The sequence below is a fragment of the Hesperophylax consimilis genome, chromosome 22 (assembly GCF_061612785.1).
Source record: "Hesperophylax consimilis isolate HC1 chromosome 22, BYU_Hcon_1.0, whole genome shotgun sequence".
In the NCBI taxonomy this organism is placed as follows: Eukaryota; Metazoa; Arthropoda; class Insecta; order Trichoptera; family Limnephilidae; genus Hesperophylax; species Hesperophylax consimilis.
In genome coordinates this window covers 29,749,165-29,765,346 of record NC_142857.1, presented here as the reverse complement: position 1 = coordinate 29,765,346, position 16,182 = coordinate 29,749,165, and the positions used below count along the sequence as shown (strand labels likewise).

At 47.6% G+C, this 16,182-nt stretch overlaps 1 protein-coding gene across 1 annotated transcript; it reads left to right on the top strand.

The window, feature by feature from the left end:
- The first annotated feature begins 1,167 nt into the window (after positions 1 to 1,167).
- LOC149413436 (uncharacterized) lies at positions 1,168 to 6,423 on the top strand. The gene is made up of 2 exons (XM_089644995.1): positions 1,168 to 1,846; positions 2,684 to 6,423. The coding sequence occupies exons 1-2, from the start codon at positions 1,168 to 1,170 to the stop codon at positions 6,421 to 6,423; spliced, it is 4,419 nt and encodes a 1,472-aa protein (XP_089501121.1).
- Positions 6,424 to 16,182: the final 9,759 nt, after the last annotated feature.

The following is a 16,182-nucleotide window of genomic DNA, read 5'->3' as shown; positions in this document are numbered from 1 at the left end:
GTCCTTCGAGCCGGATTCTCACACGCCTTCAACCAGGATGTCTCCAACTTTACGGTCGAGCCGGATCCAAGACGATGGATCCTCAACACCATCTGCAGATGCCCTGGATGCTGGGTCTCAGGCCACGGCTGCGGTTCACGTCACGCCTGACGTAACCCCCATGCCCACGCCCAGCACTACTCCTGACATGGCACCACCTGCACATCATGACTCACCGCCCTCCACATCTCAAGAGGATGCGATGGAGTCATTGCGACAACAGCTTCGCAGTCAAACCGAGCACATTGAGAGACTTAAAGCAGCTCTTCAATCAGCTCCAACAGCAGCAGCCCCTGCCCCTCCTGGACCTTCGAAGCTCCTGGAGAGGTCACCACCATCATGGACGCAGCCCGGCCAATCGAGCCCGGTGCCTCTGGTGGACCAGAGGTACGAGGAACCAGCAGCAGCAGTGCCTGCCCGATCTGGACCCGTACTCCTGGAAGGGTATCCTGCCCAAGGAGGACCCTGGCGCTTCCAAGGGTACAGCCCTGGATGGGTGCAGCCCGGCCAACCGAGCCCGGTGCCTCTGGTGGACCAGAGGTACTCAGCAGCGGCGCAGCCAAGGCCAGCCGGTCCCCCGCCCTCGTCACCCTGGCCCAATGCAGGGTGGCCAAACATGATGCAGCCTGGACCCTCTGGCCCCGTACCGCCCGCCCCTCTGATAGAACAGAGGCAAGCCGTACCTGAAGTGCCAGCCGGACCTGTACCTCTGGTGGACCAGAGGTACGCATCACGAGCGCAGCAAGAGCCAGCAGGCCCTGCGCAACCAGCACCCTGGACCATTCAGGGATGCCCAGTACTGGTGCAGCCTGGACCTCATGGCCCTGTGCTGCCCGTACCTCTGCCCCACCCGGGTACCCAGCGCCGACGCCAGGATCACCTGCCGGACTGCTGGAGCAGTGGGACGTGCCATGGACACAGCCTGGACCACCTGGACCCTCTGGACCATCTGGACCATCTGGACATGTGCCGCCCGTACCACTGCGCGAACAGGAGTATGGCGTGCCGGCACGGCCAGATGGCCCGCCCACAGCCAGTACCAGCTCCATGCCGAGATTCCCGCCCCAACCTACGGCGGATGAGACGGCCCAACATACCAGAGCCTGGGTTCAGCATGATGGCAGTCCCATGGCTCAGCTGGCCTCCGCCCTGACAGAAGCCATCAGAGCTTCAAGGGCTCAGGACAGCCCCCGTCCCACAATCGAGGACGATCCACGAATGGCGGCCCTTATTGCCAGACAATCTATGGCCAAGGACCTGCCTCCATTCTCTGGAGATCCACTGGAGTGGCCCACCTGGAGGGCACAGTTTAACCAGTCTACCTCCACATGTCGGATGACCTCCAGCGAAAACTTGATCCGCCTACAGCGGGCCCTCAAGGGGAAAGCCCGAGAAGCCGTCGGCCCCCTTCTGATGGACCCTGCCCAGGTTCCGGAGATCCTGGCAGTCCTGGAGCAGAGATTTGGAGGGACTACTTCACTCGCTGCTCTGATGCTGGACAAAGTGAAGAAGCTGCCCCACCTCACAATTGAGGCCTCTCTGGAGGACATCGCAGACTTCTCTGGCACAGTTCAAAACCTGGTGGCATCACTCCGCTCCCTCAACAATGATGGCTATCTGACGAATCCAGCGCTGCTCAGTGACATCGCGGGGAAGATGCCGCCCACCTTGCGGTTGGCGTGGCTGATGGAAGTGCGGCATTACGAGGCCTCCGCTACCATCTGCCAGTTTGCCGCCTTCCTGAAAACCGTCGCGAACGCCATCCCAAAGTCCGGTTTGGTTGACCCCGCGAGGTCCCGCCCACGCCGTGAACACACGCTCGCGACAACGGAACAGTTTTCGCGCAAAAACGGTGCTAAAAAACGTGATACCTGTGAAAGTTTCTTAAATATGTCTGCCGCGTCAGAAAAGTTTTCGCGAAAAAACAATTCGAACAAAAGTGACACTTGTGACAACAGTTTAAACACGTCTGCCGCGTCAGAACGGTTTTTATCGCGGGAAAACAATGTTTACAACAACAATTCTAGTGAAAAACAACAGTTCGCGAAAAATAATCGAAAGCCCCAAATTTTGTCTGGTAATAATCGAATGCCCCAAATTTTGTCTGGTAATAATCGAGAAAATAATCGAAGCGGGGAAAAAGTGCAAAACAGTTACGATGAAGTTCGCGAGTTCGACAACCGCGCCGGGTGTGTTCAGTGCGGTGAAAATGGCCACCAACTTAGCGAATGTCGTACTTTCGCCGCGAAAGACATAAAAACCCGTTTTGTGACAGTTAAAAGTGCCGGATTGTGCCGAGTATGCCTCAATGGCAAACATTTTACCAAATTCTGCAAAGTTAGTGACTGGTGCGGAGTGGGGGAGTGCAGATACCCCCACCACCGACTTCTTCACAACCCGAACTATCGTGAAAATAACAATACAGTGGCAAACGTTCACAATATGTGACGCCACACCGAAAGTGCCGTGTTAAAAGTGGTGGGGGTCATATTGTCGGGCCCCAAGCGACAGATGAAAACCTTTGCGCTTCTGGACGAGGGCTCAACTGTCACCCTTATTGATGCCACCACAGCACAGAAAATCGGCACAACCGGACCTACCCGTGAGCTACGACTACACGGAGCAAAAAACATGTGCTCAACAGACTTGACGTCCCGCCGCGTGCCAATTACTCTACGCGGCGCCGGAATCTCTGATGAGTACGTCATCAAGGCCAACACCGTCCAGCAGCTCAGCCTTCCTGAACAGAGGGTCCACGGCCGCTACATCACCCCCACACTTCTCATCGGGCAAGACAATGTACACCTTATTGTCTCGAGGGAAGTGCGCGACGTTCGTGACTCTACGCGAATATTGTCACGGACGGCGTTGGGGTGGATCACCCATGGCGGAGGGCCCCCTGAACACGAAGCTGAGGCTACAACACTGGCCCTGCGCGAGGAGAGCCACAAAGACGACCTCATGAGTGATCTCATCAAACACAATTTTGCGATTGACTCATTGGGGATCACGTCCGCCTCTCGTGTAACTGCGCACATAGTACGTGCAAATCAGCTGATGGAAGATACAACCCATCAACTGACATCTGGCCGATGGGAAACCGGCCTTCTGTGGAAGGAGAATAATATCACACTGCCTGACAATCGGCAATGTGCATTAAAACGACTGTGGTCTCTGGAGAGAAAATTATCGAAGGAAAAGGACTTGGCAACCGCCTATGCAGCTAAAATCAACGGACTTATAACACAAGGCCACGCACGTGAACTTACGGATCGAGAGGTAGAAAAACCCTCTGCCCGCAAATGGTACCTACCACATTTTGCCGTAGTGAACCAAAACAAACCAAACAAGATCCGTGTGGTGTTTGATGCTGCCAGCCGCTGCCGAGGGACCTCCCTCAATGATCAGTTGCTGACTGGGCCTGACCTGCTGACTTCATTGTTAGGAAATATACTCCGGTTTCGAGAGGGAAAAATAGCTCTCGCCGCCGACATCAAGGAGATGTTTTTACAAGTGAAAATCAAAAGTGAAGATCAACAGTCACAATTGTTTTTATGGAGACCAACACCTCAACAAGAACCACGTACTTACATGATGTCATCAATGATGTTTGGCGCTACCTGTTCACCAAGCAGCGCCCAGTACGTGCGAAACAAAGTGGCCCAGGAGAATTCTGCACTATTCCCTGCTGCCGCAGCCGCCATCCAAACAAAGTTTTATATGGATGACTATTTGGATGCGGTCGATACCAAAACTGAAGCGACAGCACTCATCACTACTGTTGCCAAAGTACTGTCAACTGGAGGATTCCACCTAACAAACTGGGCCTCTAACGACACTTCAGTGATGGCTACTATCCCGCTTATAGACCGAGCCAGGTCAGCCATCACCATAAACAGCGGAGAAGCAGATACCGAGAGAATCCTCGGACTTCTGTGGGATCCTGTCACAGATCGATTTTTATATGCATTTCGCGATGCTGCCGATCCTGAACTGATCAGCAGGCCTACCAAACGCCAGCTGCTCAGCATTGTTATGAAAATCTTCGACCCTGTGGGCTTCGTCGCTTGCCTCACAGTCCGATCGAAGATACTACTACAAGCTGTTTGGCGATCCAACATCGGATGGGACGACATCATCACACCTGAACACAACGAAAGGTGGATGGACTGGCTGGGACTTCTGCAAGACTGCAAAGTTGCCATACCTCGGCGCTGCTTACAAAACAAAGAGAGCTTCGTCACCCTCCACCTCTTCTGTGATGCCTCAGAGCAGGCATGCTGTGCGGTCGCCTACCATACCGAGGAGATTGATGGGAACACCACAGCCACCTTCTTGGCCAGCAAGTGCAAAGTGGCTCCTCTGAAACCTCTTTCAATACCCCGCCTTGAGCTACAATCAGCGCTCATGGCGGCCAGACTGGCAGCAACCCTGAAGAAAGAATGTCGCAGCAACATTGCGCGAACAGTGTTCTGGACAGACTCGACAACAGTGTTGTGCTGGCTGCGCACAGATCCACGCACATACTCCGCCTTTGTGGCCAACAGACTCGGCGAGATCGACGAGCTCACCCGCATTGCAGATTGGAGATGGGTCCCTACCAAACTGAACCCGGCAGACATCGGCACCCGAGACGTCAACACTCCTGACCTCTCGCACTCTGGACGATGGTTCAGTGGACCAGCCTTCCTGACCTCAGACGAGGCAGAATGGCCGCGCGAACGGTGCAAACTGCCTCAGCCTGACGATGGCACCCTGGAAGTGAGGCCTCAATACGTTGGCATCACAACAACTGTGGCAGAGACACTGCCCGAAATCAACAGATTCTCTTCATGGCGTCGACTTATTCGAACTACCTGCTGGATACACCGTTTTATTAAAAGGTGTCGTGGAAAACATCACGAACAACCTGATAAATATTTAAGAAGCGATGAAATCAAAGAAGCAGAGGCCCGATGGGCAAGAATATGTCAAGAAGAGACATTTTATCATGACATAAATGCGCTCCAGAAAGGAGATCCACTACCAAGTGACAGCCGGCTCAAAGCCTTGAGCCCCTTCCTTGGACCTGACGGCCTGCTGAGGATGAATTCCAGATTACAAGCCCTCAGTAAAGTGCCTCAAGCAGTGCGGACACCGATCATATTAGATGGTGATCACGCCTATACAAGACTTCTGGTGAGACATCATCACCAGGAAGCCAATCACCCAAGTACGGAGAGAACCATGGCTGAGGTGCGAGGCAGCTACCTTGTGCTGCGACTGCGAACAAATATTCGGATGATCGCCCACAACTGCCCCACCTGCAAGATGCGCAGGAGCAAGCCAGCCCCCCCACTTATGGGGCCCTTGCCGCCATCAAGGCTAGCCCACCATGTTCCTCCATTCACAAACTGTGGACTAGATTACTTTGGGCCGATGGAAGTCACCGTATGCAGACATCGGGAGAAAAGATATGGTGCAATCTTCACATGTCTGTCTACTCGTGCCATTCACCTTGAGCTGACAACTTCACTGACCACGGACTCCGCCATCATGGCTTTACAACGCATGACGGCGCGCCGAGGCCAACCAAAAGCTCTGTACTCAGACAATGGTACGAACTTCCATGGTGCTGACAACGAGCTGAAGGATGCCATCGAATCACTCAAAAATGATACCCGGATGAGGGATCATTTGTCAACAAAGGGGATCGAATGGAACTTCATCCCTCCAATGTCTCCTCATATGGGGGGAGCTTGGGAGCGCCTGGTGCGTTCTGTAAAAACCGCCCTGAAGGCCATCTTGCTGGAACGAGCTCCACGCGAAGAGACCTTGAGGACAGCGTTTGCCGAGGCCGAGTGGACTGTAAACAACCGCCCCCTCACACACGTCTCGGTGGATCCCAGGGACGAAGAGCCCCTCACCCCCAACCACTTTTTACTGGGAAGAGCCGGAAACCGACCTCATCTGTCACTATACGACAGGCAGGATGAGGAGGTATGCCTCCGTCGCCAGTGGCGTATCAGCCAACAACTTGCTGATATGTTCTGGAGACGGTGGCTCCGCGAATATCTCCCCACCCTGGCTGCTCGCCAAAAATGGCAACAGCCAGTCATCCCCATCAAGAAGGATGACCTCGTGATCATCATGGACCCCGCTATGCCCCGCAACAGCTGGCCACGCGGTCGAGTCCTTGATGCCACCCCTGCTGCAGACGGCCAAGTGAGGACCGCCAGGATCCAGACGAGCACCGGAATTTACGTCCGCCCCGCTGTGAAGCTCGCTGTAATCTTGCCGGCCCCACCTACCGATGCAGCCTCAACAGTACCACCAGCCCAGCACCATCCCAGAGGGACTGGCCGCCGCGGACTGCGCCGTACCAACAAACGTCCTATTTTTTAGTTCAGCATAGCTAAACGGGGGGAGTGTAACGGACGTAGTTGACCATATTATTTAATATCATAAAAATTGTTTACTTTTATAAAATGTCCCTACTCCACGCCACTGGCAAAATCACCACTCCCCGCCACTGGTCATTTTGTCCAGTTTTCGGCCCAAGCGGCTTGAAAACTTTGTCTACGAACGGCATCGATACCGCGTCGCCGGCTTACCTGCCGCGTGGATCAATGTCCAGCATTTTTTCTATGTAAAATTTACATAGAAAAATAAATTTTTAAACATTGCAAATATGTATATTTTACTTGTTCATCCCCTCGGCGGTAGTCAAATAAACACTATTTTCGATATACTACCGCTGAGGAGATATTAAAAAAGCTGTTTTTCACCCATATGTAAACCCATTTTTGAACAATATTTTTTACCTTTTTTGCGTGTACAAAAATCCAGGAACCTCGTAGCATAGTGAATCTTATCTCTTTCTGAGCGCTATGTTACGGGGGACCTCGGAAAAATACTAACTTAACATGTTTTACAAATTTGATCGCTTGAGATCATTTTTACACATTTATTTTACAAACATTTCTTATTTTTTGTCGTATCTTGGCAAACAAAAAATCTAGTTGTCAAGATACACATTCTCATAACTACTATGCTTTTAAACTATGTAATTGTCATTCATGTAAGCGTTCAAAATCTTTTCTAACTCGCAAATTTAAGCGACCACTATCACCATTGCTGCCGACAAAATGAATATGCAACAGTTTGTCGGAGGCTATAAACTCATTGTTGGCGCGGGTACAACCCCCCACCACTTTTGGGCTCCTAGCCCAATGTCGGGCGCGAGTCAGGCTAATTAAATATAAGCAGCCACATAATTCAAAATAAATCAGTTCATCTTTACCACCAAAACCAAGCGTTTTATTATCTACAATGACTCCTGCCCAACATCTGCCTCACCTCGCCGAGTCTTCTGCTCCAAGATCTTCTGGTGTTACCTCTTCGAGACCAGCCGGCCCTCCTTTGGAAAACCGCCAACACCAGAAGCGAGCAGAGACGAAAGCACACCCAGTGCCCACCATTCACCAAGCCTGGGTGCGGGAGGCAGATTTCATCACAATATCAACTACAATCATCATCATCGGCCGTAAAGGAGCATTCTCATCGGTTGAAGACACGGTTTGGACCCGGCGCCTAAATCTACAGTCTTGTGCGGACTCCCGTCCAGTACAGACCGTCAATACGGATTCCGGCGGAACCGCTCGTGCGGTGATCTTCTCGCGTATGTGACGCATGTTTGGGGGCGGTGCCTGGAACGTCACGGTGAGACCCAAACGGTCGCACTAGACATATCCAAGGCCTTTGACCGGGTCTGGCACCGAGGACTTGTCAACAAATTGCATTCTTACGGACTTCCCGCATCCCTGTGTACGTGGATTGCTGACTTTTTAAGGGATAGGTCGATTCAGGCGGTTGCTGACGGTTTCACCTCTTCCTCGCACTCCATAAATGCTGGCATCCCACAGGGATCGGTTCTGTCTCCAACTTTGTTTTTGTTGCACATCAATGACCTTTTGACATGTGCACCGATACATTGTTACGCGGATGACAGTACAGTTCATGATAGCTTTTTGTTTGACAAGCTCCCAAAGGGCACACAAATTCCAACGGCTCGGAGGGCTTTGAAGCAGAGAATGGACGGTTATCTCGAGAGTATTTCCTCCTGGGGTAAAAATAATCTCGTCGAATTTAATGTTTCAAAGACCCAATCCTGTCTGATTACGTCTAAAAGGGATCCAAATGATAATCTAGTCTCCTTCAACGGAAGCAATCTTCCGAACAGGCCTTCCATTGATATGCTTGGTGTAACTATAAGTGACCAGCTCAGGTACGGGGGCTCCATCGAAGCTAGAGTAAAGTTGGCCTCTCAGAAGCTGGACGTACTGTACAGGGCCCGCAGATACTTTAATAGTACACAACTGCTCACCCTGTACAAATCGCAAGTGCGCCCTACTATCGAATTTGGCAGCCATCTCTGGTCTGGAGCCCCAAAATACCTGAAAAAAACCCTTGACTCTGTGCAGAAACGGGCGGTCCGTTTGATAGATTCCCCAATCTTAACAAACGGACTGCAATCTTTAGAGCACAGGCGTCAGGTAGGTATGCTGTCCTTGTTCTATCGGTATTACAATGGAAGATGCTCTGAGGAACTAGCGTCATTGATCCCTTCGGCACCGGTGCGTAGTCGGGATACACGCCTAACGCGCGCCCAACATTTGTACACAGTTGACACTTGTCACATGAGAACGGGTCGCTTCTACGATTCGTTCTTAAGTTCAACAGCTCGGCTGTGGAACGAACTGCCGGCCTCTGTGTTTCCTCCCTCCTACAACATGGGACTCTTCAAGACCCATGTTCACTCCTTCCTCTCCACAAAAAGACCCTCCACACAGCATCCCCAAAGATGACATAGGCCCTGAGGGAAATTATTTTCTTCAGGGCCTCCTGTGTGGAGTAAATATAAAAAAAAATAAAAAAAATACATATCTTCTAGAAAAACTCAAAAAGATTGGAATCGTAGGTCGTGAACTGAATCTCATTCAAAGCTATATGTCAGAAAGGTCACAACTAGTCAGGATTAAAAATGAATCAAGTCAACCAATACCAATTCAATACGGAGTTCCACAAGGCAGTGTCTTAGGGCCGATTTTATTCCTGATATATATAAATGATCTATGTAATCTAAACTGTCACGGCTCAGTAATTAGTTTCGCAGACGACACAGTTCTTCTCTTCCATGGAAAGTCGTGGGAGACAGTATTCGTAAAAGCTGAAGAAGGGATGAATCAGGTAAAACAATGGCTTGATACAAATTCACTTACATTAAATGATACAAAAACTAAATATATTAAATTCAAAATTTACAACAAACAGACAGATAAAGTCAATTCAAATCTAAACATAAAAATTCATAAAAATTGTTTAACCGCGAACCATGGAATTCCTTGCAACTGCCCAAAATTGATTGAAATTCAAACAATAAAATACCTTGGGATAATTATTGATCAAAACTTAAATTGGAACTCCCAAATAGAAAATGCGAGCAACAAATTAAAAAAACTAACCTATTTCTTCAAAACAATAAGAAACATTTTAGATAAAGAACAATTAATTCAAATCTACTACGCATTAGCCCAATCTCAACTACAATATGGTCTTATCGGATGGGGAAGCTCATGCGATTCCACTATAAAACCAGTCCTCATAACACAAAAGGCAATTCTCAAAATTATACTTAGGATCCCCATCAGAACTCCTACCGACTATGTTTTTAAAACCCTGAATGTAATGACACCAAAACAATTATACGCAAAAGATATACTAATTTACGCATTCAAAAACCAGGACAACTTTACACAGACAAACTCAGACAGACTCACAAAATCCACATTACAACACATGTTACACCAACCTACAACTAAAACAACTTTTGGACAAAGAAATATGCAGTATTATTCTATAAAATTATTTAATGTCCTCCCTTTTGAAATAAAAAACATTAAAAAAGTAACTGACTTCCAAAGAAACATTAAGAAATGGATTATGGATAAGGGAAGGAAGAATATAGATATAATTTTGCAACCCAACAAAGACTAAAGCTCGTATTATGTTTTATTTTTTCTCTAAATATTGTTTTTTAATTTTCTATGTAGTATTTTAACATATGTACTTATACTATTTCAAACATATAACCATGTACAATGTGACCTTAGAACGGGGTACCCCAGTAAGGACAAATTATCTTATATAAAAAATTGTTAAAAAAAAAAAAAAAAAAAAATCTTTCGTACTAACAATCATTCTTGCAGGGACATTGGAGGATCTAGAATCGTTTTAAAATAAATTTAGATTCTTTTTACAAAAAAAAATTAGAGTCCTGACGTGTGTGGCTAAGGAGGTTAAACAATCAGTTTCCTCACACAGCTGTCGGGAAAGGGTGGGTCCCCTCCAATGCACAATTGTTATGAAGAATTGGCCGGCTTCTAGGTTTTCAGCATCAATGTCTAATTCAGTTGGTAGCCAGGAAGAATTGGCCGGCTTCTAAGTTTTCAGCATCAATGGCTAATTCAGTTGGTACCCAGGAAGAATTGGCCGGCTTCTAGGTTTTCAGCATCAATGGCTAATTTAGTCCGTAGCCAGGAAGAATTGGCCAGCCTCTAGGTTTTCACTGGCAGTGGGCAGTTCAGTCGGTAGCCTCTAGGTATTCGTCAGCCCTTAGGTTGTCAGCATCTGTGGCTGGTTCAGTCGGTAGCCAGGAGGAATTCATTAGCCTCTAGGTGGTCAGCATCAATGCAGCAGGGATCGGCCAGCCTCTAGGTGATCACCGGCAGTGGGCAGTTTAGTCGGTAGCCAGCAGATATTCGTCAGCCTTTTGGTTGTCAGCATCTGTGGCTGGTTCAGTCGGTAGCCAGGAGGAATTCAGCAGCCTCTAGATTGTCAGCATCAATGCAGCAGGGATTGGCCAGCCTCTAGGTCTCGGTGATCACCGGCAGTGGGCATTTGATTATAAGAGCCGGCACACGGAGACGCCCCATTATTGTAATGATGACAGATACGTCTGGCTCAGCTGATAGAGTGCCGGCCGTAAACAGCTCGTAAGAAATAGTTGTAATCTTTAAAATGATTGTGCCGTGATGGAGGAACAGAAGCGACTACAGATTTCAGTTGACACTCAGGAATTTATAATTATAACTAAAAGATCGCGTTTTAACTGGAGGTGTTCTGTCCACTCGTGTTAATTTTTGAAATTTGACTGCCAATATTTTGTTTAAATGGCCTATTTACATATATTGTCTTTCTACCACCGTTTGTGTGGCGTCAGCTTTCAAAAATATGTTTACGTTTTTCAAAAGGCAGGTATTTTCAGTTGCCAATAATAATCTTGCCCAGCGACTTGTTTTGTAAAAATAGGGTTATCGAACTGTTTCATGTTAGATTCAGACTTTTTGCGGCCTGGGAACAGATTGGTAGATATTTTTCAACTCGTAAATATTATGTTTTGGAAAAGGGGTCATCAAACTTACAGGCGTTTGTATAAGTCAGCGTCAGGTGTTCAATATTCTTTTTTTTCTCCGGCTTGAATCGCCTAATAACCGATTATTTTTATGCATTTTTTAACTAGCAAGTTTTATAATATTAAATCCAATAAGATCGTGTTTTCATGTTCGATACATGTGCTATACTATAGTTTAGTACGTAGCATTTTAGAAAGTGGTTCTGTAATATGGGGACCAATGGATTCAACTTACTCTCAAATGATAGAGAAAGTACAAAATAAGTTTCTGAGATATTTATATCTTGGAGACTTTGGATATTATCCTTGGTTATATCCATCAGCCTTTTTGTCCGGCATGCTGGGTATTAATAGCCTCACCGATAGAAGGAAAACTGCTTTGCTGACAACAGCATATAAATTTCTAAACGATAGCATCTGTATTCCCGATATAATAGAAAAAAATGAGTTTTATATCCGAGACAATTACACAAGAGCGCGCAGGCAAAATGCCGTTCCAAAATGCAGAACTAACTTACCATTAGTAATGCCGCTAGGAAAAATGATTTTGTTACTAAATTACCTATCCCATGAAATAGATATATTCCAATTAATTATTCAACAGTTCAAAAACGCGATTATTACTTAATAAAATAAAATAAAATGTAAATTTATTATTGATTACGTATAACTGTAAATGTGCATTTAAAATAAAATAAATAAAAAATATAAAATGGATAAAATCTTCCGAATAAAAATGAATGCTGACAAGAATTGACCCGCCCCTTCTGACCGGGAATCAGAATAATCTGTTACAAATTCAATTAACTGTTAGGCAAGATGAATAATAATAAACAATAATTTCAAAATCACTCTGTGGCGTCATTTTAATTTAAACTAAATTATTATCTTAGTAAACACAATTATTTGATCGAAAATAATCGACATGTTTCAAAACCAATAACGTTTTCTTCGTCAGAAAACGTAGCGCACCCCGCACATACCCGCCTTTCAAATTTGGAATAACATCAAAAATGTTGGAAATAAACCCAATAATACTGAATTCACATAGAGTTTTAAAAAACCTAACTGCCGTAAAAAAGTTAAATGATATTTTGGCCCGAGGACATTTTTTTACAAGTAAAAATATTTAATAAAATAAAACACTTTTTGTTTTAAAACCACGAGTTTTTAATAATTTTTAGAACCGACCGATTTTGCTTTACTCAAGCATCTTCAGGGTAAAAATTATTACATAGTATATATTAGATACTAATAATTTGTGCCATGAAAATTATATCGGACGCTTGTTCATTATAATTTAAGAATGACTTTATATTGTTTTTGTTTACATCTTTCGCTACTATTTACTACTATAAGAAATAAATAAATATTGTTTGCGTATAATGTTAATCCGTGGATGTGACATTAATAAACTATTTTGAAATTGTCCACATTCACGGAACTCTGCATTGTGTACCTAGCTTTAAGATTGTCAAATTCCTTGAAATGTAAAAAATGTAACTTGTAAAAAAATAAACAATAAACAATTGGCCGGCGGGTAGCAAATTAGAAAGTGTGGGGTCCAAGGCTGGCTGGTACGCTCCAACGGCTATAGAAACGTCCTTTTCAGGACGAGGTTCAATTGATTTGAATTTTGCACAAAGTCGGGTATATTCCAGAAACGTCCTTTTCAGGACGAAAGTCAATTGATTGGCATTTACAAAGTCGTTTGAGTCGTGTAACTAACCCCTATTTTTTCAGTCTGTATGCACACGACATTTAGTCGGGTACATAATTGGTCCTTCGTAACCGGGTTCACACGCCTTCACGCCTTCTGGTAACCGGATTCAACACGCCTTCACGCCTTCTGGTTACCGGATTCAACACGCCTTCACGCCTTCTGGTAACCGGATTCAACACGCCTTCAGGTCCACACGCCTTCAGGTCACCAGGTCCACACGCCTACACGCCTTCAGGCCTTCAGGTCCACACGCCTACACGCCTTCAGGTCATCAGGTCAACACGCCTACACGCCTTCAGGTCATCAGGTCCACACGCCTACACGCCTACACGCCTTCAGGCCTTCAGGTCCACACGCCTACACGCCTTCAGGTCATCAGGTCAACACGCCTACACGCCTTCAGGTCGTCAGGTCCACACGCCTACACGCCTTCAGGTCATCAGGTCCACACGCCTACACGCTTTCAGGTCATCACGCCTTCACGCCTTCTTGAAGGATGTCACCTACTCTACGCAGCGGGCGCGGCGTTTCGAGCTCCTCAGAGACATCTCAGCCCGCCCCCGCTGTCCCCGCTGCTCCAGATGGGCCTTCGCCACCTTTAAACTTGGGCCCACTTACCTCGGGCTCTTCTGAGCACGCTGTCTCCAACCGAGGTCTCGATGTTGCCGCGCCCGCGGTCCCGGCCCTTCTTGCCACGGGCCCCGCTGTCCCGGCCCCCCTTGCCACGGGCCCCGCTATCCCGGCCCCCCTGGCCCCGAGCCACGCATCTATCTGCTCCGATGATGTCGCTTCGCCTGGGCTTACGTCAACCGATGACACCGTCCAGAAGTTACGTCGAGAAATGCGTGCTATGCAACAACAGCACGCCCAGCAGATCGCAGACCTGCTGGCGGCCCTGAGGCCTGTGCAACCAACCACCGCGCCGGTGATCGTCCCGGCCACGGTGTCCTACGGAGTAAACACGCCGGTGATCGTCCCGGCTGCGGCGTCTCATGAAATAACTACGCCGGTGAACATCCCGGCCCCTACCCCGGCATTCGTCGGAATGCAGCCGGTAGCTTGTGTCGGCCACACGGTATCGAAGCCTACCGTAGTCGAGCGACCCGTGTCTCACGGGGGGTACAATGCCAGCCTACAACTCGGCCCCAATCATTACGCCCGTTTACGGCTATACCGACGGCATGCAGCCGGCACCTGAAGTCGGCCACACGGTATTGCAGCCTGCCATAGTTGAACGACCTGTATCTAACATCGGTCACCGATAGATAGATAGATAGAGAGATAGATAGGAGAGAGAGATCGTTTTTGTGGTTTGTGACACAACCACACAAGCGTTTTTGTCTGGCCTGTGTACTCAGCCAGGCCCCGCTACTTTTGCCGGCCGGAGGAATCCCGCCGGCCCACTGAGCAGGCGCTCGCGCCCCCAACTGCCTTTCTTAAGGCAAAGCTTTTTTAGCGCAAATACTCAAAACAACACAGATCCACGCTGGCCCCCACAAACCGCCCGCAAGCACCCGAGAAGTGCTCCCTTTTTAAGAGGAGGCACCGACTTCCACAAGTCAAGATGTTCCCGACGAGGATGCTCCCCGCTGACCACGAGGACTCCCCGGTCGTGGTACCGCCCGGCGCTCACCAAATTACGCATCGCACTAAGACCGGGACCGTGCGCCTTACGATCCCCGCACCACAGCCCCGCCCCGAGGACCCAAGGACCCGGAGACCATCCACCACCACGGCTTCCACGACGCCCGACGCCACCGAGATGACGGAGCCCGCAGCAGGCCCCTCTTGGGCAGCAGGACCCAGTTCTGCCCCCACGCGCCCCCCGATAGGCCCAGCGTCGGCCTACGTGGCGCCCCCGAGACCGCAGCAGCCGATGGAGACGGCTGCCCCCCAGGATGGAGGCTGGACGAGGCCGTCCAACCCCGTGAAGAGGCCCATGTCCCCACGGGGACCACAACCGCTCCAGTGTGGCAACCGTTTTGAAGAGTTGCCCGAGGTAAGCGAAGGCGCTGGCGCGCCGCGTATAAAGCGTGCCAATACTAATACATCTTTCTCTCCCGCAGGTACCGGCAGGAGAGACCGCGTTCCCCCGGTTGTGATGACCCTGGGGAACATGACACACGCGCAGATCACAGCTGCGGTGCAAGGACATCTGGGGGCTGGTAAGCTCTTCACTTTATTTTTTATTTTTTATTTTTTTTTATTCTAGATAAAAGAAAATTACATTTTTCACTTATTTAACTAGAAATAACATATATATTACACATAAATATATTACACACTGATATTATTCACTTTCATTGTTTTGTTGATTGAGCATAAAACTGAGCAATTTTTTTTTAAATGTACCCATACTTTTTTCATTTTTAATTTCGTCTGGGAGGCAATTGTATATGTTGCTTCCCTCGTAACCAATGGATTGCTTGCCATAATGAGTATGTATGGTGTTTAAATGTATTTTATCGTGTTGCCGTGTAAAGTGTGTGTGTACTTGGGACGTTTTAATGAGTTCTGTATTTGTATGTATGAGTTTATTATTTATTTTGTAAATAAGAAGACATATATTATATTCATATAATTTTCTTAATTTTAATAGTTTTGTTTCCATATATAATTTTTTTGTTGATGTTCTAGATTTGAAGTGAAATAGTTTTTTGATTACTTTGTTTTGTGTTACCTGTAGTTCGTTTATATATGTTTCACATGTATTTCCCCAGATTTCAACCAAGTAGTTTAAATGTGAGTGTACGAGGCTATAATATAAACCTTTTTTAATTTTATTTGGTAACAGATATGATATCCGATAAAATATACAATATACAATATACTTTCAGATACAACAGGGGCGGCACGGCTAACATCTTCGTGCGCACGATGGAGGACCACCGCGCCCTTACCAACGGGCTGCGAGCGGAGGCTCGCGGCTTCCACACGTTCACGGCCGAAGCGGAAAAGATGAAAAAGG